The sequence below is a fragment of the Anastrepha obliqua genome, chromosome 2 (genome assembly GCF_027943255.1).
Source record: "Anastrepha obliqua isolate idAnaObli1 chromosome 2, idAnaObli1_1.0, whole genome shotgun sequence".
Lineage (NCBI taxonomy): Eukaryota > Metazoa > Arthropoda > Insecta > Diptera > Tephritidae > Anastrepha > Anastrepha obliqua.
The window spans coordinates 19628463-19654566 of NC_072893.1; the positions used below are offsets into that span (position 1 = coordinate 19628463).

The following is a 26104-nucleotide window of genomic DNA, read 5'->3' on the forward strand; positions in this document are numbered from 1 at the left end:
TAGAGTAGTTTTTTTACAGTCCGAATACAAATTTCTATGTTCCTGGACACAGCGCAGCAACAACTGTTTTGGTTCTTCTTCAGCCGTGACAAGTCCGCTGAAATCTTGCATCAATTTAACAGCCCTTTCAGCAGTATCATTCACAACTCTCAAATGACTTATTCTTGCCTTATTTTCCTCTTCTTTTAGCTTTCAGAAATGCAGCATTATTATCCCAAGAAGATGGATCTTCCTTTAGAAAACTGACGTCGATCTGCAGTCGTGATAGAAATTGTTTGCTCTTCTCCGATAAGAAATCAATCAACGGCGTCTCTAATGCTTAACAGGCATAGATCTAAAGCTTCAACTAGTTTAGGTGTTATGCGAATCTCTATACCTCTTTTTGAACTTTGTTCATGGTAGGTCTGAATCCTCTACACTTTCTATTTGTGATGATAAGGGGGTTTCCAATAACAGGTGTTAGGTCTTAAACAGGAGAGATGATTAACGATTTTTTATGGTCGGAATTGGATGGTATTGATCTGCACAACGTTTATTTTCAACAAGACGGCGTTACGTGGCACACAAGCAACGAAACCATTGATCTTTTACAGAAAAAGTTTCCGGACGTGTTGTCTCTCGAAGAGGTGATCACAGTTGGCCACCGAGATCTTGTGATTAAACACCTTGTGACTTTTTTCTTTGGGATCACGTGAAAGAGAAGGTCTACGCCAAAAGCTCAGGGTCGATTCACGACCTCAAAGATGGAATTCCTGAGGCTATCGAGGACATAGGGTAGCCACTTTGCAATTCGGTTATGGAAAAATTCATGAGAAGGATATTGTCCCGTAAGCGTGGTCGTCGTGGTCATTTGCCTGATGTTATTTTCCACTATTAATGGCATACCTTCCCCTTTATAATGAAATAAACATCCGATCGTTTATTTATATTAAAAAATAGAATTTTTCTTTGAATATCAAAATAACACCTCTTATTGGAAACCCCTTTAGTAGATGCAACAGCCAGTGCCTTACAATCCTTTCCTTTTCTTCTAGTCGTCGTCGTCATCTTCTAGATCTTTCTTCTTTTTCCGCCAATTTTTTGTCTACATCACTTAAGTATCCCGGGCGACCTGGTTCTCTCTGTTTCGTGAAAAATAATGTATCTTCCCCTATTTTCATTCTCTCAAAAAAATCAGCATGTGCACCATCAAACAAATTATCAAGGGCAGTTTTGAAATTGTTCTCACAGCTCTTCACTGTAACTTGAGTTTTCTTACAATTTTTTTGTAACTCTTTCCAAACATGATAAAAATCAACAAGCTTCTTACGCAGTTAGGAAATTCCGTTTCCCATTCGCTCCAAATACTTGCGAAAGGACGCGAGCCCGGACAAAAACTGTGTGATGTGATAGTTAACGTCACTGTGCTTTCCTTCCACCCATTTTTTTAAATAAGCCTCGCTGTCCGTCTAATGAACTGTTCAGAGTTCTATCTTGTTCGCGCCAAAGAGTGAGCATTTGAATTCTGATGTCGGAGAAGCATCGTCCTGGAGTTTCTGAGACTTGCGCCTCCCAACTCCGTTTGCGCTCTTATATTAAAAGATCTAAAGGGATGGTTCCACTGATAAATAAAACCGCTACTTCTAATACTGTTCTGTATGACGAAGCCACTCTGTGAGCGCAGGTGCGTTACACATATTGCAAAGTTTTACGCACTAGTTAGCTGTAGATTAGTGTTGCTCAAAGCCTCTACTCACACGCTCGTTTTTTGTGAAATTATTGCTCACTTATAAGAAATTATAGGCGCTTTCGACTTGCCACTTCTCTGCTCGCTATGTTTGGGCTCTGCCCGCTTGACGAAAAATTTGCATGTGGAAGCAACCACAAAGTTATCCTGCAAGGCTCGGCCCAAGTGTGTATGATTACACCTCATAAAACTGGTATAAGTTACTATTTTCATCACCCCAAATACATTTTTTTCTGATATTAGGTAAGACTCATTAGACTGCGTTCACACAGAGCAGGATTTTGTTGTTTCGAATTTGCGAATCCTGGTAGATTTGTTATTTTCCGATTTCTATGTTGACAAAACAAATGCGTGCCGTCATTGGAATGGCGAACGATATCGATCGATTGTGATGAAGTATGTTGGTGATAGACTGCGTGCGAACATTTCTTATACCAGCGCATATGGCAAGCGACTGCTTTTCTGCGATCGTTTGTTTGTCAACAAAAACGAAGGCAGGTTTTTCACGAACGTTCCTGTGTTCAAGCATTTATTGCGATCATACAACATTTTTCGCACATATTTTAGAAGCGATCGGCATTATTCACGATCGAATTTATCCACAACACCTTTTCTGTTTTTCTATTCCGGTTCGCCCCTCTAATTTACTCGCTTAGATCTTTTCAATTGTTGACGGTAGAGAACAGAATCGTATTTCAATTGAACTCTCTTACGGCGACCGCGTACGAGTTGGTGCGTGTCTCCCATTCGGGAGTACGTAGATTCGAGTCTGAGTGCATGAAACACCAAAATGAAGAAAACGTTATTTCTAAAGCGGTCGTTCTCGGCATGCATTGCAAACCTTAGGACAATTAACCTTACATTCAGTGTTTTTCTTTATCCACTGATTAATAATAGTCGCAAAGAACTAGATTTGAAGATATATTGCACGAGGGATGCTTTTTACAGGTGAAAGTGAACAATATTTTGAGAAAGACTTTAATATTGCGTCGAAAGAGCTTGGCTTTAGCTGAATCTAATGAAAATTTACAAACTTGTGTTAATTTTTGAGACCTGCTTCTAGTGATAGGGCTCCATAAAATTGCTTACAAGATTTTGTTTTTTATCAGATTATTTTTTTAACTCCTCTTAGCTTTACTTACTATTTTTCATATAATCGGGCATATTAAAAATATTACAGCACTCACCTGAAAAGAGAAGAGAAAATTATATTTAATATAATAAATTAATTTATATTTGATTACAAATATCTAAATATACCAAAGTATAAAATATTGTAATATACAGGCAATAAAAGAAACACCCAATTTCTTGTCCCATGTAACGGGGAAGCTAACCGTCAACTCCACAGCTCCATATCTAGACAGTGGCTCCACATTCTTTCAGTGTATTTATGCACACCTCAGTGTATTGAGCAATTTCAAGAACATACTCCATGTACTTAGCTGACTAATATGCAGGTGTATGGCGAGGCCTTTACTCGTTTAGCAATTAAAATGACATAAATTGTTAAACTGCATAACTTGAAAGGCAGACGATGATTAATAATTTACTAATTGAGTTTTATTAAGTCACTTTTAAAGATATTAAAGCGAAATTAGGCATTTATTTATTTATAATAGTAATGGATGTGACCGAAGGAGAGTAATAAAAAAAATTATCTATAGGCAGATTATATATGTTATGTATGTGAGTTAAGCAGGAATAACTGCTGTTCGTCTACGTACACGAACATGCTCTCTTATGTTCAACTAGCGAACTCTAACGACTCTACAGCAACCCATGCAGCTACTCGTACAATGTAAGTGTGAGTCGGCTGTTGTGAGAGCCAGTGCAGTTAACAGCGAACGTCATAAGCATCGCTTGCAGTTGCTATGCAAGTGTGAGTCGGCTGCTGTGAGAGCCAGTGCAGTTAACAGCGAACATCATACGCTTCCCATGCAGTTACAATGCAAATGTGAGTCGGCTGCTGTGAGAGCGACCAGAGGAGTTAACAGCAAAGAGGAATTAAGTGTGAAGTTCACATTCATCCAATCAGAATTGGTTAATGGCACTTCTGTTGAAAATGGAGATCATTACTGTTGCTAGCTTTCCTAAGCTTTACTAAGTATACAATATTTTTGTAAATTCTTATTGTTAATAAATAAATATTTTATAATTTATATGGAATAGCTGTATGATGGACAGAACCTATGACTATTGCATATGTAATAGCTTTAGCCGTCTTCAATTCGTTAGTTTTCTGATATGCATTTGCCAGTGATACTGAGCTTTATTAGTGGAGCCGCTAAGTTATTACAAACTTTGAAGTGTATTATAACTCTCTTTGTATTCTCGCCTGTCGCCTTACAGAGATGAATTTGCTAATTCCGAAATTGCTGGTTTCCAAAGGCTGAACTCAAAATTATTTAATGTGGTTAACTATTTTTAAAGCGGGTGATGTCGGTAAACAAAACCAAATGTTATTTTACTTAACTGCACCACATTTTATATCTAACTTACATCCTTAAAGGCCACTTAACCTAGCTTTTAAATACATGAGGGAAGATGCTAGAGAGTTTGACAAGCTTTTGAGAGAACGGAAGTATTTTTTATAGTTTTGATAAAGTGAGCTGTACTGTTAGAGTTAAATAAAAATAAAAAAAGTTAGAGTTAAATAAAAATAAAACAAAGTGGCTGACAGTAAGAGTTAGGTAGAGAATTTAGCCAATAAATTTTATTAATTGTTTTGTAGAAAACTTCTCCACCTCCAAAATGCTTACAGTACATATGTACTTCTCAACAGAGAAGAGAAGTACCAAAATCATTGAAGTCAACATACTATGCGTCATTGCTCAAACTCAGCTGTATGTACATATGCTCAGAGTCATTGGAAATTGGTTATCTCGGATCTGTATCATCATGTGAAGCTCCAGTGGACATTTGAACGATGCCATAGTGAAATATTGGGTTGGCGGGAAAGTTCTGTCGTATTTTAAATAGGCAGGCAATTTTTCTTGTAAATAAAAACACATTTGGCTAGTGAGTCATTGGACCTTTTTTTTGTTTTTGTTTTTTTACCTGACGCATAATATAAAAGGAGTCCTTTTTTACCGTTGATCATTTACTTGCGATATTTAAAGTGAAAAGCAGGTCAGTACATTAAGCGCTTTTGTATGAATGATGTGCGGCATTTGGAAAAGATATCGTAAATGTTCGTACTTGTCAAAGATGGTTTAGCAAATTTCGTTCCGGGGATGTGAGCTTCCAAGAAAGTGGTGATTTGTGATCCACGTGGAAAAATAGTATCCATTTAACAAGTCGAGAAATTGCAGAAGAGTTTGATATTCATCATACAACTGTTAGAGATCACATTAAATCTCTTGGATTTGTGCTATCATAAAACAAAGTGTTTGGGTTCCATATGAATTAATGGAAAAGAATTTGTCTGATCGTGTAAAGATGTGTTTATCACACATGATTAGACAAGCTGACATTTTCTTTAACATCAAAAATGCCTGCGCGGAATCGACGAAATCAAAATTGTACGTAATTAACTGTTACAGTATCGGCACCAATCACATTTTCACATTTATTACAATTTCAACGGCTGGCTTGTATTTTCGTGTTTATCAAAGAGAAACTGTAAAATGTACAGCATTTTATCTTCACTGACTTTCACTGTTAACACTCTGTACAGAATTCTCTTTATTGACTTCCACTGTTAACACTCTGTAACTCACAACTGAATAAAGTAAACAGAAAAGAGCTAATGAATTTTTTAGTGTGAAATGCCACCTTGACAATCAGTATAAACTTTAGATTATTTGATACTGTGCGAGCAAGACGTGACGTCATGTTTGCCCCGTTGTGCAGTGTTGACAACTATTTGCTCTTCACAATAAATTCAGTGCCTTTTTATACCCAAAATGCGAAAATCTTTAAGTTTGGCGTTTGTTTCTTTTTGTTTTTAATTTAAAGCTACCGAAACTATAAGTTAAGAAAAAAACTGTATTATTAAGCAAAAGAGAGTTAAAAAAGGTCACTCTGAGAAGATTTTAGTGCTAATGCAAGTTTGCTGATTCTTATAAAGTTTGATATTTTGAAAGTGCAAATTTAATTTTTTGCTCCTTTTAAGTTATTGCAAGAATATTAAATGTTCTTCTCTCAACTCTTCTTAAGATTGAAAACCTTTTTACGCATTTTAAAAAGCGTTTGAATTTACTGAGTGCGAATTAAAACCATAGAAGTGTAATCGTTTCTTTCGGTCATCAATCCTTAGTGGGACATAGGGCATCAAGAGGTGTATTCATAGCGAAAAGCAACAAAATACCAGAAAATACTGAAGAAACTATAACGACATTTTTACAAAAGGAGTAACTTATCTTGTTCCATAACCTCAAATATAACAAATAAGACGTTCACTCAACAAAAGAGTCTCGCTTAACAAAAAAAAGGAGCTTGCGGTGGGCGCCTTCCTCGACATCGAGGGGGCTTTTAACAACGTCCTCCCGGAGGCAATCACTCGGTCTCTGGGTAAACTGGGGGTCGAAACCGACCTGATCAGATTTATCTATAAAATGCTCAGCGACAGAACTGTCGCGGCAGAATGGGGCGGCATCTCCATTCACCGGCAGGTGAGTAGGGGCACTCCGCAAGGTGGTGTTCTCTCGCCCTTCCTCTGGGTCGCTGTTGTAAATGACTTGCTGGAGGAGCTGGTGAAAGGGGGCTGCAGGGTGGTTGCCTACGCGGATGACGTCGCATTAATCGTCAGAGGAAAATTTGTGGATACTCTGTACAACCTGATGCAGGGATATCTTAACGTAGTTGTTAGATGGGCAACGGACTGCGGCCTGTCGGTGAATCCTCTTAAGACGGAGCTCGTCTTATTTACGAGAAAACATAAAATACCTAGAGCTCAACTTCCCTCACTAGGGGGCGCTCCGCTGATGCTTTCTGACAAGGTTAAGTACCTAGGTATTATCCTTGACAGCAAGCTCACGTGGAAGCCCAATATTGAGGAAAGAGTGAGGAAAGCAACAATCGCCTTGTATGGATGCAAGGGCGCTATTGGTAAAAGATGGGGCCTCTCGCCTAGAGTTGTTTTCTGGCTATACAATACTATTGTAAAGCCTATCTTGTTATATGGAGTCATAGTCTGGTGGAACTCACTAGAGAAGACGACATTGGTGAAGAAGCTGGAGAGAGTCCAGAGGTCGGCACTCATTGGAATCAGTGGGGCGCTTCGAACGACTCCTACTCTGGCGCTCAACGCAATGTTAAATGTGGTACCCGTAGACATTGCAGGCAGAATTGTCGCCTCGCGTACCGCAATCAGACTGAGGGGGTGGAACTATAAGCTTAACCTCACTTATGGGCACTCAAGCATTCTCAGAAACTTCGAGTTCATCCCTCTGTCAACGGATCAGTGTACACCCTCGTATAGTCCTACCGGAAGCTTCTCCACTCATATTCCGTCAAGGGAAGAGTGGAGAGAGGGCTACACTTGGGGACAGGGCATGGTGAACTTGTTCACGGATGGATCGAAGTTGGAAGGAAAGGTTGGCGGAGGAGTCTTTTGCGAGGAGCTCCCCACCAGACTCAAATTCAGGCTACCGGACCACTGCAGTGTGTTCCAGGCAGAGGTAGCCGCAATCAAGGAGGCAGCCGATTGGCTGCTCAAATGCGTATTAACGGTCAAGGAAGTAAATATCTACTCCGACAGCCAAGCGGCAATAAGGGCCCTCGGGTCTACGACGGTGCATTCGGAATTGGTCAAGGAATGCTTGACCTCGCTTTCGACTGCGTCCGAATTCTTTAACATCAGCCTCATCTGGGTTCCTGGTCACAGCGACATTGCTGGAAACTGTGAGGCAGATGAGCTGGCCAGACAAGGGACATGCGAGGTGATTTCCCCGTGAAGGGAGGGAATTGGGATCCCCCTGACTACCTGCGGTCTGCCTCTGGAAAGATGGGCATCGCACCAACTCAGCGAGCGCTGGGCAAGTACACGAACGTGTAAGGTCGCGAAATCCTTCTGGCCACGTGTGGACCGAAGGCGCTCGGGCGAGCTTCTGAGGCTGACAAAATTTCAGCTCTCTAATCTCGTGGGTTTTCTCACAGGACACAATGCGCGAGGAATGCATGCTGTGAGACTTGGAATCATCTCGAGTCCCTTTTGCGCTGGATGTATGGAGGATGAGGTGGAATCATCTCAGCACCTTCTCCTTAGCTGCCCTGCTCTGGCGGGGCTAAGATCTAGGCATCTTGGCTCCTACTTCTTTGTCACGCCTGCTGATATAGCTGGCGTTGACATTAAAAATCTGATGAATTTCATCAGCAGCATAAAGCGGTTGACGCAAACATAGTCATCGTTCGTAATCGTAATCCGCACGCTCCCAACTATCCCAGCACCACCTCTCCCCGCCCTCTCCCTGTATCCCGCCTCACCCCTCCATAATGGCATCACAAAGGACGAATCCTTCTTCGTCCAAGTGTGCCTATTCCCTGGGCAACCATATCAACCTAACCTAACCTAACAAAAAAAAAACTCATAAATTAAATTGTACATAAGCATAACACATTTATTTAAAAAAACGCACATTTTAAAGACAATTTTCACGCATACAAAGTTCTGTAAGTAGTTCAATAAAAATTTGGCATTTTATTTTCTTTAAATGGACATTTTAGTGCGTTTTTATATCCAAGCTAGGCAACACTGCAGTAGCGAGAGAGAGAGAAAGCAGAAGAACACCAAGAACAACTGCAATCGCGGGCAATGCTACCAGATATTAAAAAAATTAAAGCTCAATAAAACTGAGTGACTTATTGAACTAATTTAAAAAAATGTATATTTTACAAAATTATAAACATTACTTTCAATTAGAACAGGCTAGAAAAATGTCATGAAGAAAGAACTAAAACTGCGGGTCTAAATAACAAAAAAACAAAATACTAAATCAAGTTACGAAAATGGTAATCTGGCCATACTGGTGCTAAAACCACGTAACTCATTGTCAAATTCGCTGAGCGCAAAGTAACGGTACCACGATAGGCGCCATCTCATTATTCTTTCCATCATGCTGTGCGAGGTATCGATCACTACAGCCATCTACTGAGGAAATAATGTAATTATTTTTCCCCAAACTAGTATGTATGTCTGTCTCCCTTGCAACTCTCTCAGAACTACTTGGCGCGTCCAAATTCCTTTTATGAATGGCAGCTACATTTCAATTCATAGAGATTTCATTTAAAGATATAAATTTTTGGATCAATTAATTTTTAATATATTTTTACTCTATTAGGTGACTTTATCATTTTCACTGTCTGGTAAAGCAATTAATAACTTACGTTCAACCGCAACAAATTAAAATTTAAATCTTAAGTGTCAATCGCTTTTTGATTTATGTCCACATTTTGTTGCCGTTGCCGTTGCAACATTTTTAACAAAGTCCAGTTTTGTTTATCACTTGTCAACGCCAGCCGAAAAAGCGTAGTTTTGCAAAATTAAATTAAATTAAAATGTTCGCTTGCCATTTGCGATCAAAAGCAGCACTGAAGAAAACCAAGCAAACTTTGCTAGTTGGCGCCAAGTAGTATGCGGCGCGCTGCGGTTGGAGGCTGACGATTTGCTTGTGCCGTCAACGAGTTGCACAATCTTCATTAGCCAGTAAGCAACATTTTGTGCCGAAAACCCGACCCGAGCACAGGCAGAAGCATAAACATAGGCGTGCTGCCCAATTATTTTTGACATATCACACAAATGCAACGAGGCGAACACAGCCACTCTCACACTCACAGACACACACACACACACACCCATGCATGCATGCATGCATTCATACGTGATTTTTCAGCAGTGGAGCGCCACTCGGTTGTGTGTAAAATGTCAAAAGTTGCGCGTGTTGGTTGTTGCGCTGCTGTAACTGTTTATGCATCATTGGGCATTAAATTGCACATTAAAGTGAACATTAAGTTTATCTGCTTCCAGAGAGGTGAGGTAGCACAAGCGCAAGTAGGCAAGCGGAGCAGAGGAAAAACTCAAGTAAACTAATGACGCTTCAGTTTAGACCAAGTTAATGGAGGCAAACGAGCCGCGAGATATAACCCTCAAAAACAATGTGGCAGTTGCAACATTAAGTTGAGTACACATTAATGTTGCACTTAATTGCTTACCACACATCGGCCATTTGGCCCGCATGCGAGGAAGTAACAAGCAACCAAATCGGAGGTTAATTGAAAATAAACAAAAAATAGTGGTAGACCTTTTTTTGCTTGCTTGCTGCCACCTTAATTACGCCAAATGCACCAAATGCACCAAATGTTGCTGCAAATGAGGAAAAGGATGTCAGTGACGCGTGTCGTCCTCACGCAGAAAGGGCGGAGTAGTTAGAAGCGACAAAAAAAAAATAAGTAAAAAAAAGGACAACAAATAAAAAAATAAAAAAATGAACAAAAACAGTAAAATACCAGCCGAAGAGTAACCCACGAAAAAATACTCTATTCCATGCCACACTACTGACCCAGCGCTAATGTTGCATCGCATTCCACGCGGCGGTTGTCGTCATTGGCGGCTAAAAAATGTGCCACTAATGAGCTGCTGGCACGTTTTTCCGATACCACTAACAAAATGGACAAGAAAGCAATCACCAGCAAGCGACAACAAAGTAAGGAAAATTCGAACTTAACAACAACAACAACAGCTGTCGCTCAGTTATTTTCGACGTAGCTGTGACACTGGTTACAAAAAAAAAAACGAAAAAAAAATTAAAAAAAAAAAAAATTAAAAAAAAAAATTAAAAAAAACATAAAAATAAAAAATATAAAAAAAGAATAACACTGAGCGTAACAGCCGCACTTCCACCAGCAACATTTTCCGCCACCACCACCACAGCCAAAGTCACCACCACGACTCCAACTTGAAGTCAAATGCTCATGTCCATTGCCCATTTTTGGTTCTGTGTATTTATTCACTTTTAATTGAACGTGCCACAAATTTTTCCAAAAGTCAGCGACGCAAAAATGCGGCAAAACAAGTGAATTGAAAAATTTCAGTGGTACTTCGCCAACACCATTTTTGGCCATATAGGCGGTTGTAGTGCGCGGCAACAACAAATATTGATTGTCAACATTTTGATTAATTAAGACTTTAGGCGAATTAGGCGAAGCGACTGCATCAGCAATTAAAGATCTACGGCGCCACTCAATGAAGTTGACAGCTAACAACTCGTATGGCTGTAGGGGAATGGGAGTAGGAAATTCATGTGAACTTTCTAAAATTTTACTTAGTAATTTAGTCAATAAGTTTTGACAGATTGTGAAGAAAAGAAAGCATTTTTTTCGTGAGCAGCGTACGGAGTATTAAGACTTAACAGTATTATATTCAATAAATATTTAAGTTTCTTCAGTGGAAATTGATTACGAAGCGCCAGAATCCAGGAGTCAAGTTTCTAAAAAGTATTCGCACAACAGAGAGAAAAAACTTGACCCTGTAAAATATTTTCTAATGGCCTTGAGCAATGACGCTCCTCTATGATTTCTCTATTTTAAAAGCAAGCATTTTAGCTCTTGTGCACTTCTAATTAATTCGGTTAGAATTGCGAAGTTGCTGCAAAAGTAGTTTTTTAAGAAATATATTTGAAAACAAATTAAATTCTCTCAAATTCTCTAGAAATCGGAGCAGGAAAGACTGGAAGGAGGGAAGAGTCGGCACGGATATAGGTACCTCTTTAAAGCGTTTTTCAAGCAGAGGTCTTCGCGATCCTGTAGGTATGCAAAATGCTTCGGGATTGCTGTTGGGAGGGAGGCATTCATATTTTTTCCGATAGTCAAGCTGCGATCAAGGCACTGTCGTCGCCGTATTGCAGCTCTCTTCTGGTGAGCTCCTGCAAGGACGAACTGAAACATCTCGATCGAGCAGGAAACATCTCCCTTATCTGGGTTCCTGGGCACAGAAATATAGAGGGAAATGAAATTGCCGGCGAGCTTGCCAGGAAGGGGTCGACAGAACCGGTTTCAGCTGCCCCCCTCGCAGACATCGGTGTCCCTTTGTCCGTTGTTAAAGGGAAACTACACAATTTTTTTTTGAAGAAAAGCGCAAGACAGATGGAGAGGTCTCATCGTGCGCTATTTCGAAAACACTATGGCCCCAAAACGATAGAAACAGAACGCTTAAGGTGATGGGAATCCCCCGCCATTCAATTTCCAAACTCATTGCGGTGTTCACTGGTCACTGGGTGATCGGTACTCATGCGGAGAAGCTTGGAATTTCGTAAAACCCCTATTGCAGAAGCTGTGGGGATCCTACAGAGAAAGAGACTGTTGAACATTTTCTCTGCAAATGTCCGGGTCTGCTGGCTAGGCACTTGAGATTCCTTAGCGTGCCCTTTGGAGATGACTTGAAGAATTTCTCCCGCCTAGATCCCTTTTCTCTCCTCCACTACATCAACAGCACTGGATGGCTGTAGAAGGTTTTCTCTTCCCAATAATTTTTCTTTACACAGGTAATGGTCCACATAACGACACGTAAGTGCTGCTTGAAGTGTGCCTGTGGCACTCTTGCCATTTTACCTACCTACCTATGTACCTAGAAATCGGAGAAAATATGTTAATTTTTAATTAATTCAATTAATTTTCTCGAGTAGCGATGGGGAGTCAATGGCCCCACTTATAAAATCGAAAACGAAAGTGAGGGAGAGAAGAGTCCTTCTAAGATCCAGTTTTTTAGATTAATGAGCAAGCACCCACTTTTATAGGATGGAATTCGAACAGTTAAATTCAAAGAAGGCAAAGCATAAAAAGCTTTCTGGACGCCATCAAGTCTACTAATATGACAAACATAATGGGATATCGAAATAAAGACATATGCCGTCCTGCTTCGAACACAGCAAAGAGGTACTTATAAAACATCAGTCATGGAGTATATGGATCACCAAAGTCTGAAGATCCGAAACGACGAATAAAGGCAAGTACAGAATATAACTTTGCAATTTGAGCCTTTTTTAATTGCCGGTTATCATTCGCTTAAAAAATGAGACGACTTCCCAAACAATCGCAGAATTCAACTCAGTTCAAAAAACCTTTTTGTGGTATCTATATATTGAGCTGATTCTTTAAACCTGCCTGGTGCAAGTGTTTCGTATGATCTACTAGCTAAAAGTACGTTCACATATGCATTAATTACCAATAAATCCACAAAATTAATCTACTCGATCACATATGGCAGATTACCTGGAAAATTGACAATCAAATGTCAATACTGTTGTGAAAGGTTTTTCTTCATAGAAATTATTTTGGTGGAATATTACGGTGTTTTTGGTTTGTTTAATTATTATTAACGATATGAAGAAAGGCAAGAAGAAGGAAATTTCTAATTTAATTACCCAATTGATTAAATATATGGTTATTATATTCTCAAATTTTGGGAGAGAAATTTTGTATGAGAAATCTCGCTTTTTAATTACGGATTGGGAGTTAAGCACGAAAAAGTAGATCATCTTATATGTGAACGTATTATAATCTTCAGTTCTTGGAAAATGATATTAGTGCACACCTGACGATCCGATTCCACGATTTCTACTTATGTATGTACATATATATTTTTATCGGCATTTCGATTCGTTCGGTCTATAAGAGCGTGAGTCTTCATCGACGTCCACATTCTCCGAACTGAGCTGTTAGAACCACCATCATACTATAGCGTTTGTAGCTGGACTTACATACATAAGTATATTAGACCCACAAACAAAATTGGTGGAGCTCGAAAAAACATGTATTTATTTATTATACGTTAAGCAGAAATAACTGCTCGTCATCTACATAAACGAACACGTTCTCCGATGTCTAACTAGCGAACTCTAACGACTCTACAGCATCACACGCAGTTATATTGTAAGCATGAGTCGGCTGCTGTAAGAGCCAGTGCAGTTAACAGCGAACATCATAAGCATCCCATGCAGTTACAATGCAAATGTGAGTCGACTGCTGTGAGAGCGGCCAGAGTTCTGGCAGTTCTGTTGCAAATGGACTCATTTGGAGATCACTACGGTTGTTAAAGCTAGTTTTACTAAGTACCTACATAATATTATATTTTTGTAAATTTTTATTGTCAATAAATAAATGTTTTATAATTTATAAACCAGCCCAGAGAAGGTTTTTCGTAAGCACTCCGTACGAATTGCATTCATAGCAATAACAATTAATACGCACACCACGAATTGAAGAAAGAATTCAGCCGAAATTTGTCAGGGTTGTATGCGTCATACCCTCATTATTATCAAACTGAAGTGGAAAAGCAAGCCAGCTGTAGCGCAGCGGAAAATAAAAATCAACTTGAAGGAATATCTGCAAGTATCTACCCATACTTATGCATTATGATATTTACATCAATAAATAATCGAACTTACATATTTATAATATTTTTCTTTTTTTTTTGTTACACTTACAAGCACAATATTTACATATATAAATAATGGCAGCTATAACTTCTCCATTCCTTTTTTATATTATATGTAACAACCAGTTTGCCTTGGACGTATAGACGCATTAATACCAATAAGTTCCGTGACTGTGCTATTTTGCATCATACATACATACATACGCATACATATTTATATCTGTTTAAGGATTCAGGCGCCACAGTGACACCTAAGGTGGGCGGCTTATCGACTTATCGGCAACGTCGCATTGACCAGTTGGAAAATGAGTGTTTTTAATACACGAAATGGAACAGCCTGATAAGTTGGATGGGTAAACTGATAAGTGGTTTGACAGCTGAGGGGACGGCTGTACGGCGCATTGGAAAGTAGACTACGATAGCTGGTGTGCTGGTATTTATGCTGAGTATCAGTTCCTCAACTTTCAATATTTAATTTGGAGGCAAATGCAGGAGTAACAAAGCGGAAGCCAAGAAAACTTCACATTAAAGTTACCCCTGAATGTTGGCATAGATTGTCCGCTAAAGAGGCATGAACGAATGAACCACTCGATTGTGGCTCTGCAGGCAGGTTTAGTAACTGGAAGAAAAACCTTAAAAAATTGTCGATTTCATTTACAGCTATGGGTATAAAAATTTGGATTATAAGGCCTAGAAATTATAAAAATCAGCAGGCAAACTACTTAGCGCAAATACTTACGATAAACGGCCTTCTAAAGCATAAATATTTTGTGCTTTAAGGCACGTTTTTTGCACACTTAGATTTAGAAAATAAAACATTTTGTTTCAAAAAATTTTGAAAATATTTCTTTTTCTTCTTCCTCCTTAGCGCGATGACCCTTTGCGCGATTTTAGCAGAGTTTAACAAAGCGCGCCAGTCGTTTCTTTCTCGTGCTAATCGCCGCTAGTTGGAAACACCAAGTGAAGCCAAGTCCTGCTGATGTTTCCAACGCCGCCTTCCTCTTCCTCTGCTATCTGCAGCTGGTACCTCATCGAATACTTTCAGAGCTGGAGCGTTTGTATCCCTCGGGCAACATGACCCACCCAATGAAGGCGCTGGATCTTTATTCGCTGCGCTATGTCTATATCGTCGTAAAGCTTATACAGCCCGTCGTTCCATCGCCTGCGATATTCGCCGTTGCCAACGTGCAAAGGTCCATAAATCTTACGCAGAATCTTTCTCTCAAACACCCTAAGGGACGCTTAATCGGATGTTGTCATCGTCCAAGCTTCTGCACTATACGATAAGACGGGTGATGAGAGCCTTATGAAGTCTTAGTTTTGTTCGTTGAGAGAGAGAGCTGGTTTAACGCGAATAAGAAAGAGACACATCTATTGGTTGAATGCTTGAGCGCCACGTCTTTTTAAAATGTAAAATTAAGCTCTTTGTAAACAAAGGCCTTGTTTCTTATGAGGATTGTATTATATTGTGGAAGGGGCTCCCAGTTTTCGAGAGCTCGATGATGGTACACTCGAAACTGGTTGGGGAATGTCTGACTTCACATTCGATTGCATCCGAATTCTTCGATATTAAGTTCATCTGGACACCTGCTCATAGTAACCTCGCAGGAAACTGTGAGTCAGATGAGTTGGCTGGACAAGGGACCTGTGAGATAATTACCCCAAAGGATTGGGATACCGTTGGATACATGCGGACGGCTCCTGGTGGGCCTCGTGTCAACTTTGCGAGCGCCCAATTTTGTAAGGTCCCGAACTTGGCATACTTCGAGTATTTTTTGCATCAGTTGCATGGAGGAAGAGAAGCGGGTAACACCACCGTAAATCAGTCACCGTTCGGTTGTCTTCACCAAATACACATGCCGCTCCTCTTTCCTTTCTTCTCGATCGGCTTCACACGACAGTCGACTCTATTGTAAAAGAACCAACCGGATTTATATTTAAACATTCCTGATATGTTACATCAACAAAAGGCTCTAATAAATCCTCTGCCGACGGAGCTGGTCCTATTCACGAAGAAATATAAAATACCTACAGTCTTTCTACCCTCAACAGCAGGCGCTCCGTCGGTGCTATCTGACAGGGTGACGTACCAGGGACTTATCTTTGATAGAAGGCTAACATGGAAGCCCAACATTAAGTAGAGAATTAGAAAAGCAACAGTCGCCTTGTATGGCTGTAGGGGCACTTTCGGCCAGCAAATGGGGCCTCTCGCCTAATGTTACGTTCTGGCTTTGTAACACAATCATAAAGCTAATTTTGTTGCACGGAGTCCTTGTGTGGTGGAACTCGTTGGAAAGGGTGGCATCAGTTAAGAAGCTGGAGAGTGTCTAAAGTTCTGCCCTCATTGGAATCAGTGGGCGCTTCGGACCAATCCTACCCTATCGCTCATGTGCTGAATGTGGCACCTGTGGACTGTGCAGAAAAAAATGCCGGTGCACGCGCCGCAATCGGATTGAGTTGTTCGGTCCATAAGCTAAACTTAAGCTACGGATAATCTAGTATTCTTAAAACCTTTGAGTTCATCTCCATGATTCCGGATCATTGCACAGCCTCGCTAGGCTCGAGCGGAACTTTTTCCATTCATATTCCCTCAAGGGTGGAGTAGGCAGTATTGCAAGATTTGGAGACTTGGCATCGTAAACAAGTTTACGGAAAGCTCCAAGTTGGACGGCAGAGTTGGTGGGTGAGTATACTGCGAGGAGCTCTCTATCAAGCACAAATTTTGGCTCTCGGACCAAGCGGACCCCTCCTCCCGCTGTACGGTGTCACAACGGACGAGTTTTGAATATTTGTCCAACTGGGCCCCTCGCAAAGGCAGCCATTTATCCTAACCTAACGTATCCAATTACTTTTCTTTGCCAAGAATGGCTGAGCATGGTTTGAGAGTTCTTTGGTTTCAGTAGAACTACGTCATGCAGCATAATTCCCATTAAACCAAGGACTTATTGAAGGAAGTGTTCGATTTTAAGGCCTTCTTCAATCAACCCGACACCACTGCTCTTCAAGATTACACTGTTGGACCCCTTCGGAATAATTTTCCTTGGTTATTCAAAGACATTGCTCAGCTCGAGCGCTCGTGTCCCCTACGTGACATACAGACCGCCAAAAGCTAGAAAAATTGCGTGCCTCAAAATACCAAAACAAGTAGGATAGATGAAGTAAACATTTGAATGAGACGCCAGGAAACTTGGCGATGCGCCAATTCTTTACTTAAAAAATACTAAAAATATTTGTTGCCGGAAAATTGGTGGCGTCACGGCAACAGCGCTAAAATTTGTTATTTTATCGTAGTCACTTGAGCCTAAGAACTTAGTGGTGAATGAACACAGCCGAAGAAATGGGGGGCAGAGAAGCTTGCGTACGCTTGATGCGCCAAAATAGCGATACAAACAAATCAGGTCAACAAACGATTTATGCCCGCCAAATATTGCGCATAGAAAGAATCATGGCGAATAGATGTTGGTTGGTAAGCAGGCAGGCAGGCAGACAGACATGTCAGCGAGACGGTGCCAAAACCAATAAAACAAGGCATAAAATAGTGATACAAAAACAACGCAAGGAAATGGACAAATCGATAAGTATGTATGTATGTGTGCAGGTCTGGCCGACAAAGCGTCGAACGCGTGTCCAGACATAAACAACAGCAACACTAACAACAACAACAGTAGTGAGGGAGAAATCAAAACTCGAACGGTAATGGAAGGAAAATCTGAAATTGGCACAGAGGAAGCACTCACGCAAGAAAATGTTGATGGACGCAAAAGACAATTTGTTATATATTTAGAATTTGATTTTAAGATACGAAATATGAGCGCGCGTGGGCAATTGAAATGATTTCGGATTTGCCAATTTTAGTTGTGGCGAAAAAATGGAGATTAATTGCGTTGCGCATCAATGAAATATGGCAAAGCGGCGAAGGCATTAGAGGCTAGTGGGAGTGATGTAAAAAGTAAGAAATTATAGCAAAGTACACGAAATAACATAAATCAATTGAATTGAGTGGAAGGAAAGTGAAAAGTGAGAATCGCTTGAAGATTTTTGCCAAAAACCGATAAAAGTTGTAAGAATCAGTTTGAGAGCAAAAGAGTAGGAGAATCTAGAACAGTTTCGTCATACGAAACCTAAAACTGAATATGAGTTATTCAAAATAAAAGTGACTTAAATACAAAAGCATCACGAACAAGGCACTGGACTGGAACCCGCAAGTGAGCTGAAGTCGACCAAAAAACACTTGGTGAAGGTCGATGCTGCGCGAACTAGAAAATGCCGACAACTCATGGGACGGTGCAAAAACAACATCATAGAACCTCGTACAATGCAAGAGTCTCTTCGAGGTCCTATGCTGCCATGAGGAGTGAACAAAAAAAAATTAATTTTACTTAATTTACTTAGGTCGTTAATTCCTTCAACACATTGAATCAGATTAGAAATAATTTGAGACATTTTTAAAACATTTTAAGCTTTAGAAATGTGAGGTGCAAGCATTTCTTAGTATTTAGAAAAATTCGCGATTACTGACACCAAAGCGGGGGTTGCTTTTTATATTTTGCGTCTTTCCAAAACTCCGTCTGATGAACTGTAGTTCGGTATTTATCTAAAAAATTTCGTATTTCTTAGCATAAACTTAACCTTCCGTTGGGCACGCCGGTCTGGCCGGATCTTTTTCGTCTTTGGCCGTGAATTTAACATATTTTTATTATAAAATGGGAGCCCACTAAACACCATCTTAAGTGGGCTAATGGGAACGCGAATATCTATGCCTCCCAACTGTCACCCTCACTTTCCCGTCCTCCTGTTTAAAACGAACGAGGCTCTGCCGGCCGAGTATAGGCGATATAACTGAAAAAAACAGCGAGGAAGAAATTCCCTTAAGTTTTTCGACGAAGCTTTTCGCCCCCTTGTAAACAAAGACTGCAATGTCTCTTCGCCGTGAGTGTATTGGCTCCAGTTGGTTGGTTTTCTCCAATATTGCCAGGGATAGGTGAGGCTGGAATGAGCACACATGGACGAAAATAAACGGATTCGTCCTTTGTGATACAATTATGAAGGTGGGGTGAAAGAAAAAAACCGATGGGGTGCAAGGAGAGGGCGGAGAGAGGTGGTAGTGGGATGGTTAAGAGGTTGGGTTTAGAGTGTATGGATTATGAACGATGACTGTACTGCGTTTGTGTTAACCGCTTTATGCTGCTGATGATAGGATAATCCACACAATTCATCAGATTTTTAATGTCAACACCAGCTATATCAGCAGGAGTAGCAAAGAAGTAAGAACCAAGTTGCATGGATCTTAACCCCGCCAGAGCTGGGCAGCTAAGGAGAAGGTGCTGAGATGATTCCACCTCATCCTCTATACACCCAGCGCAAAAAGGACTCGAGGTAATTCCAAGTCTCACAGCATGCATTCCTCGCGCATAGTGTCATGTGAAAAAACCCACGAGATTCGAGAGCTGATATTTTGTCAACCTCAGAAGCTCGCCCGAGCGCCTCCGATCAACACGTGACCAGAAGGATTTCCCCTTACAAGTTTGTGTACTTGCCAAGGCTCGCTGAGTTGGCGCGAAGCTCATCTTCCAGGAGCAGACCGCAGGTAGTCAGGGTGATCCCAATTCTCTCCCTTCGCGGGGAAATCACCTCACATGCCCCTTGTCTAGCCAGCTCATCCGTCTCACAGTTTTCAGCAATGTCGCTATGACCAGGAACCCAGATGAGGCTTATGTCAAAGAATTCGGATGCAGTCGAAAGTGAGGTCAGGTATTCCATGATCAGTTTTGAATGCACCGTTACTGACCCGAGAGCCCTTATTGCCGCTTGGATGTAGTAGTAAATATTTACTTTCTGGACTGTTACTACACATGTGAGCAGCTAATCACCTGCTTCCTTGATTGCGGCTACCTCTGCCTGGAACACACTGCAGTCGTCCGTTAACCTCAATTCGAGTCTGATGGGGAGCTCCTCGCAAAAATCTCCACCCCCAACCTTTCCTTCCAACTTCGATCGATCCGCAAACAAGTTCACCAGACCCTGTCCCCAAGTGTTGCCCTTCGTCCACTCTTCCCTTGATGGAATATGAGTGGAGAAAGTTCCAGTTGGACTAAGCGAGAGTATACATTGATCCGTTGACAGAAGGATGAACTTCAAGTTTCTAAGGATGCTTGAGTGTCCATCAGCGAGGTTGAGCCTACAGCCCGAACTCTTCAGACTGATTGCGATACGTGCAGCGGCAATTCTTGCTGTGATGTCTACGGATATCACATTTAACATTGCGTTGAGCGCCAGAGTAGGAGTCCCAGGGATAATAGGGATTAAAAGTGATTCCATAACCAAACGAGTATTGAATTGAGAAACAACGTCTGAATCATTCAAACGATTTTCCTCTCATATCAATTTTTCTGAGCCTATCAACTTCCTTCCATTGTCAATGCCATGACATCCAAGATGTTGCAAAATAAACCAAAGATCCATCGACTTGTTGGCAGCTTCGATGTGAAATGTGTCTGGTCAGATCCGGGTGCCAACCAAAGCTTTTAATCTCTCCCAAAGGATGCATTTAATTAAACTGAAAATTTTCGTGCAATGATTTATTACGATTATCTAGACGAGGAAGTTGTCTAGACGAGAAAGAGGAAGAGACGATCCCGTACCGTCTGTGTCACTGTCCTGCCCAATCCAGACGTAGACTCGCCATTGTGGGCGGACATTTCTTTAACGAATTAGAAGATCTCGGCTCTGTCGAAATGAAGGATCTTACGAAATTTTTGAAAAGTACAGGAGGGATAAGGACTCATTCCCCACGCGGCATCACAATGGATTATGAGCCTGAATGTGTGCTACAATGGACAACCGCTTCAATCTAACCTAACCTAACCTACTATGTTTCAATTATTGGGCGCAAAATTAGTTGTGTCGCAATGTGGAAGAGAAAGGGGCTATACAATACCTTTTTTTTGTTTATTTGTTTTGATGTGTTAGGTAGGGTTCCTTCGCACTTACAGCGACCGTTGTCAACTGCGTCGAATGGGGTAGCCACTAAAACAGTCAGTCCTCCTCTTCTGGAAGACTCCCTTCGCGGAACTACTTTGAATTACTTCGGGAAGGTCCAGAACGGTGTCCATTAAATGGACCAATACTATTCACCCCCGTCTGGGTCCACCATATTTGTAGCCAGCTTTCATGCTCGTCTTCTAATGTCTCTGTGGTGTTGTATCACCTTCTCCGTCCCGATTCGGCACTATCCAGGCGAAGGAACCAAGCGCACGGTAAACACTTCTTTCAGCAACTTGAGGACCTCAGATCCACGAATCGTAGGAGTCTAACCAATATAATTTTGAGCACAAATTGTTTCTATGGGATAAGAGTTGTTAGCACTACTTATGGGATACAAAGGATCAGGAGTCTACCCGTGTTTCACTAGAGATGATCGCCGAAGCCAACGATAATTCATCATTCAATTTTGTTTTTGAATAAATTGTTTAACTAAATAAAAATTATGATTTTTAGTGATGACATTCTTTATTTTGCCGTTTGCGAGCTCCAATATTTTTGTTTGAATACTCCGGCTGCCTAGTTCTTTTTCATCTTGATTGGTAAAGTAACCGCTTACGCCATTTTGGCCCAATTTAACAAAGCACGCCAGTTGTTTCTTTCTCATGCTAACCGGCACCAGTTGGGCACACCAAGTGAAGCCAAGTCCGTCTCCACCTGATCTTTTGAACGCAGAGGAGGCCTTCTTCTTTCTCTGTTACCACCAGCGGCTACCGCATCGAATACTTTCAAAGCCGGAGCGTTCGTATCCATTCGGATGACACGACCCAGCCAACGTAGCCGCTGGATATTTATTCGCTGTGCCATGTTTATGTCGTCGTAAAGCTCATACAGCTCATTGTTCCTTTGCCTGCGATATTCGTCAACAATACTTGCCGTCCCCAACGTGCAACAGTTCAAAAATCTTCGGCAGAATCTATCTTTCAAACACTCCAAGTGACGCCTCACCGTCCAAGCTTCTGCGCCATACGATAGGACGGGTATGGTGAGAGCTTTATAAAGGGTAAGTTTTGTTCGTCGAGAAAGGACTTTACTACTCAATTGCCTACTGTTTAGTTCAAGCGTGTCAAATGTGATTGAGGTGCGACACCATTTGCAAATACAATAAATCCTTCAATGGGATGATTAATTTTGCGCCCTCTTGTACAGCATATAGCATATTTAAAATAATTAGTGGCAGACTCAACAACAAACACGAAACCTTGCCATTTACAATTGGCACAGGCTGGCACACCAATACACAAGCAAATGCGCTTCAACTAATGAGCTGAAGCGACTGACACAATGCCTGAATGACACCGACATAAAGCTGACATGAAATCAGAAGCCGCAGCAACAGTCGTGGAACAGCACAAAAGTAAAAAGGCAGCATAACCACAAACAACAACAACAATTACATTAAAATAATTACACAGCCGTATCAGTGTCCGGATCAGCAACATCAGCTGCCAACATCAGCAACATAAACTGACGATTTAACTGTAGTCAATGACTGTTGTTGCCGCAAAAGTTGTTGCAGCACTCGCTGCATGTTGTACTCGAGTGTTTCTTCGCGTTGCAGCAATCGCTGTTGCACACGCCCAAAAAAAAATAACACACAAATGATCGCACATTCGATGCCAGTGTTTTCAAGTAAATGTCAAAATGTTGAAGTAATCAAAGTGTAGGTGTCTGATTTATTGCCAGTCCTCTTGTTGTTGCTGCAGCCAGTCGGTCGATCGGTCTCGTATTGCTGCAGCTGCAGTTGCTGCGTAGCGCTGACAGAAAAGTTGAAAAAGCAAATGCTTGATTTCAGCTTCAACTTTAACTTTAAACCGCATTTAACACGATCATTTTCATTTTAATCGAGGTTCCTTATTTTGTTTAAATTTCGTTTTTTTTTTTCATTTACTTTTATTTACTCGACTTGCACTGAGCATTAGACTTTCACAGAAATTAGTTGCTGCAGAGAGAAATCTTAGTGCTGTTGGCTACACCCACACGACGAGTGATATTTTTCCCATATAAATGCTTTTCTAATTCCATTCGCTTTTATTGCTGTTGCATACGCGCTTGCAACATTTGATTGTGCTGCCACGCGCTTTGCAATAACTGCCTGCATGTGCCTATGTATCGCACCCTAATGCTGTCGTTTGCTGATTTTTTCTCGGCGGCCTATAAAGAGCGTCGATGAAATCATGTCAAAGTAGTTTACTAAACAGGAAATGTTGCTGTTACAGGCACTGAGCTGTCAGTAAGAGGAGTGACTACATAATTATTGCAGAGAGAAACTAAGTTATTGTAGGAGTTAAATAGAGCAAGCAAATACCAGATTATGTCAGATTATGAGATCTGCAGCGACAGCCAAGCTGCGCTCAGGGATAGTCGAGTCCTGTAAAACAGGCTGAACTGTGTCGGTAGACATAATATCCTGATGCTTACATGGGTCTCGCGACATGGGGGTATAGCAGGTAACGAGATATCTGACTCTTTAGCTAGGATGGGCTCCGAAGCCAATTTCTTTGCCCCGGAGCCTGTTCTGCCACTCCCTTCTGCAGCCATCAAAGCAACGATTAGCAAACGGGTTACTTCAACTCACAAGCGAGCTTGGCAGGCTGATAGAGGCTTCAGATGGACAAAAGTGACCGACTGTCGCAGATCCTCCAGTCAATAAGAAGAAGGGACTGTAGGCAGTAGGTTGGACTGATGACGGGCTACTTTCTATGTGTGAAGCACAAGGAAAAGGTAGGCATCTCAGACAGTGAACTCTACCCAGCGTGTCGAGAGGAGGATGAGACGGCGGACCACTTTCTGTGCGTCTGCCCGGTCTTCACTCGAATCAGGCTTGAGGTCTTTGGCACTGATGTGTTAAGAAGCGACCACCTTAGCTCCTTGGCACCAAAAGGTCTACTTAGATTTCTTCGAAGGTCGAGTTGATTTACAGAAAATTAAAAAAGGAGTCCGAGTGCAGTAAAATGAAATGAATTGTGTCTGAGTGCTGGATTTGCTAGTCTGTCCCGACCGAAAAAAAAAATTACATCATTTCGGGGGGCTTCAAAGCAACTGCTTCTATCTTAGGACACTCGCAGAGAGATCGCAGGGTAAAGTTTATTCCAATGGGCGCAAATTAATACATGGCACCACAGAGTGGAGTCCGGCATCATGGGAATTTATCTCTGTGAAAGCCGCGCCGTAGGCTACCGAGCGAGGCACATGATGCGGATAGTGAAATGCCTCTATATACAGAGGCTAGCTGCGAATAAGTTAGAAATAACAAATAAGCAGTCCCGTACAGGCAGCAGATGATGTACTAGTCTGTAGAGTTGTAAATACTACAAAGACGAAGTCACCATCGGCAAGGCGTGTAGATGCCGCCTTTAAATAAAGACCAAGCCCAAGCCTTGCAGCGTCAGTCTTATAGTAAGCGGCTTAATTAGAAATGCTGCTCTCTCCAGCTAAATCAAAGTTGAGAGCCCCATCGTTAGATTGGGACCTTAGGCAAACAAGCTATTGCTCCTGAAAGGTATGCATGCTGTGAGACTCGGCATCACTTCGAGCCCTTTTTGCGTCAGGTGTCTGGAGGAGAAGGTTGAATCATCTCATCTCATCTGAGATGACGTATCACGCATACAGCAGAACTTTGTCCGTTTTGCGCCTAGATCTTTGAAGTTAGAGGACTCAAATGCCTTCTTATAACGGTGTATAGGTGCTTACTAATTAATTTAAAGTCATTACATAGTACGGCGGCCGGCGTAGCCGAATGTCTTGGCGCGTGACTATCATTCCGGATTCAGAGAGAATGTAGGTTCGAATCTCGGTGAAAGACCAAAATGAAGAAAAAATTGTTACTAATAGCGGTCGCCCCTCGGCAGGCAATGGCAAACCTTCGAGTGTATTTCTGCCATGAAAAAGCTTCTCATCAAAAATATCTGCCGTTCGGAGTCGGCTTGAAAATGTAGGTCCCTCCACTTGTGGAACAACATCAAGACGCACACCACAAATAGGAGGAGAGGCTCGGCCAAACACCCAAAATGGATGTACGCGCCAATTATAGACGGATTATTTTTTTACTTTTCCTTTTAAGTGCAGTAATTGGCTCACCTTTCCTTCAAGAATGCGTATTTGCTTTCATAAACCATTCTCAAATTCCTCGCGCGCAAATTTTTTCATCTTCCAAGCCTGGATTTAAATAACTCTAACACTCCTTCCTCCCACCGGCTTCCTTTCTCCTCGGTCTTCCTCCACCTTACTTCCTTCGTAATGGTATCACAAAGGATGCATTTGATTTCTTCGTCCAAAAGTGCCAACTTTTTGGGCAACCATTTTAACCTAACCTTATCTACCTTACACACATCTACCTTACTTCTACAGGGTCCGGCACTCGAAGTGTAACCAGACCATTAAATTTTTGGAGGTCTTGGAGGTGGTCATCAAAAGACTGCAAAGTCACGTGAAATGGTGAATGGTTCAAAAAGTGAAGAAGCAGCTTGAGCGAAATCCCCGATGAAATGCCAATCAGATGGCGAAAGAACTGAAAATATCTGACCGTAGTATCCGTCGCATACTGAAAAATGATCTCAAAGTCAAGCCTTACAAGATCCTAAAGGCGCATGATTTCACACCAAAGCGTCAGGCTTGAGGGAGCGAAGGAGTTGCTTCACTTGACTGAAAGCGGTAAATTTTCGAAAATTGTGTTTTCTGACGAGAACATTTTTCAAATTGAGCAATTCGTTAACTCCCAAACCGATAGGGTTTATTTGACCGACCATTCATACGATAATTTGGATCATCGGCGGACCACCAGGAGGCAGCACACGCCCAATGATTTGGGCCGCTGTAACCGCAGATAGGCGCTCTCCAATCGTATTCTGAAGCCGTGGGCAGACAAACATTTCAGTGGCAGACCAAGGCCGTTTCAATAGGGCTCGTCACCGTATCACAAAGCTCGAGTTAACCAAGAAAAAACAACGCTCTGAACTTCATAA

The 26104-nt window shown here is 41.4% G+C and overlaps 1 protein-coding gene across 1 annotated transcript in view; it reads right to left on the bottom strand.

The window, feature by feature from the left end:
* The window catches only part of LOC129237157 (integrin alpha-PS1), a 141318-nt gene that overhangs the window by 111111 nt on the left and 4103 nt on the right, over positions 1 to 26104 (bottom strand). Inside the window, 1 exon segment of the mRNA XM_054871658.1 lies at positions 10563 to 10939. Coding sequence (XP_054727633.1) covers positions 10563 to 10939 — 377 coding nt within the window.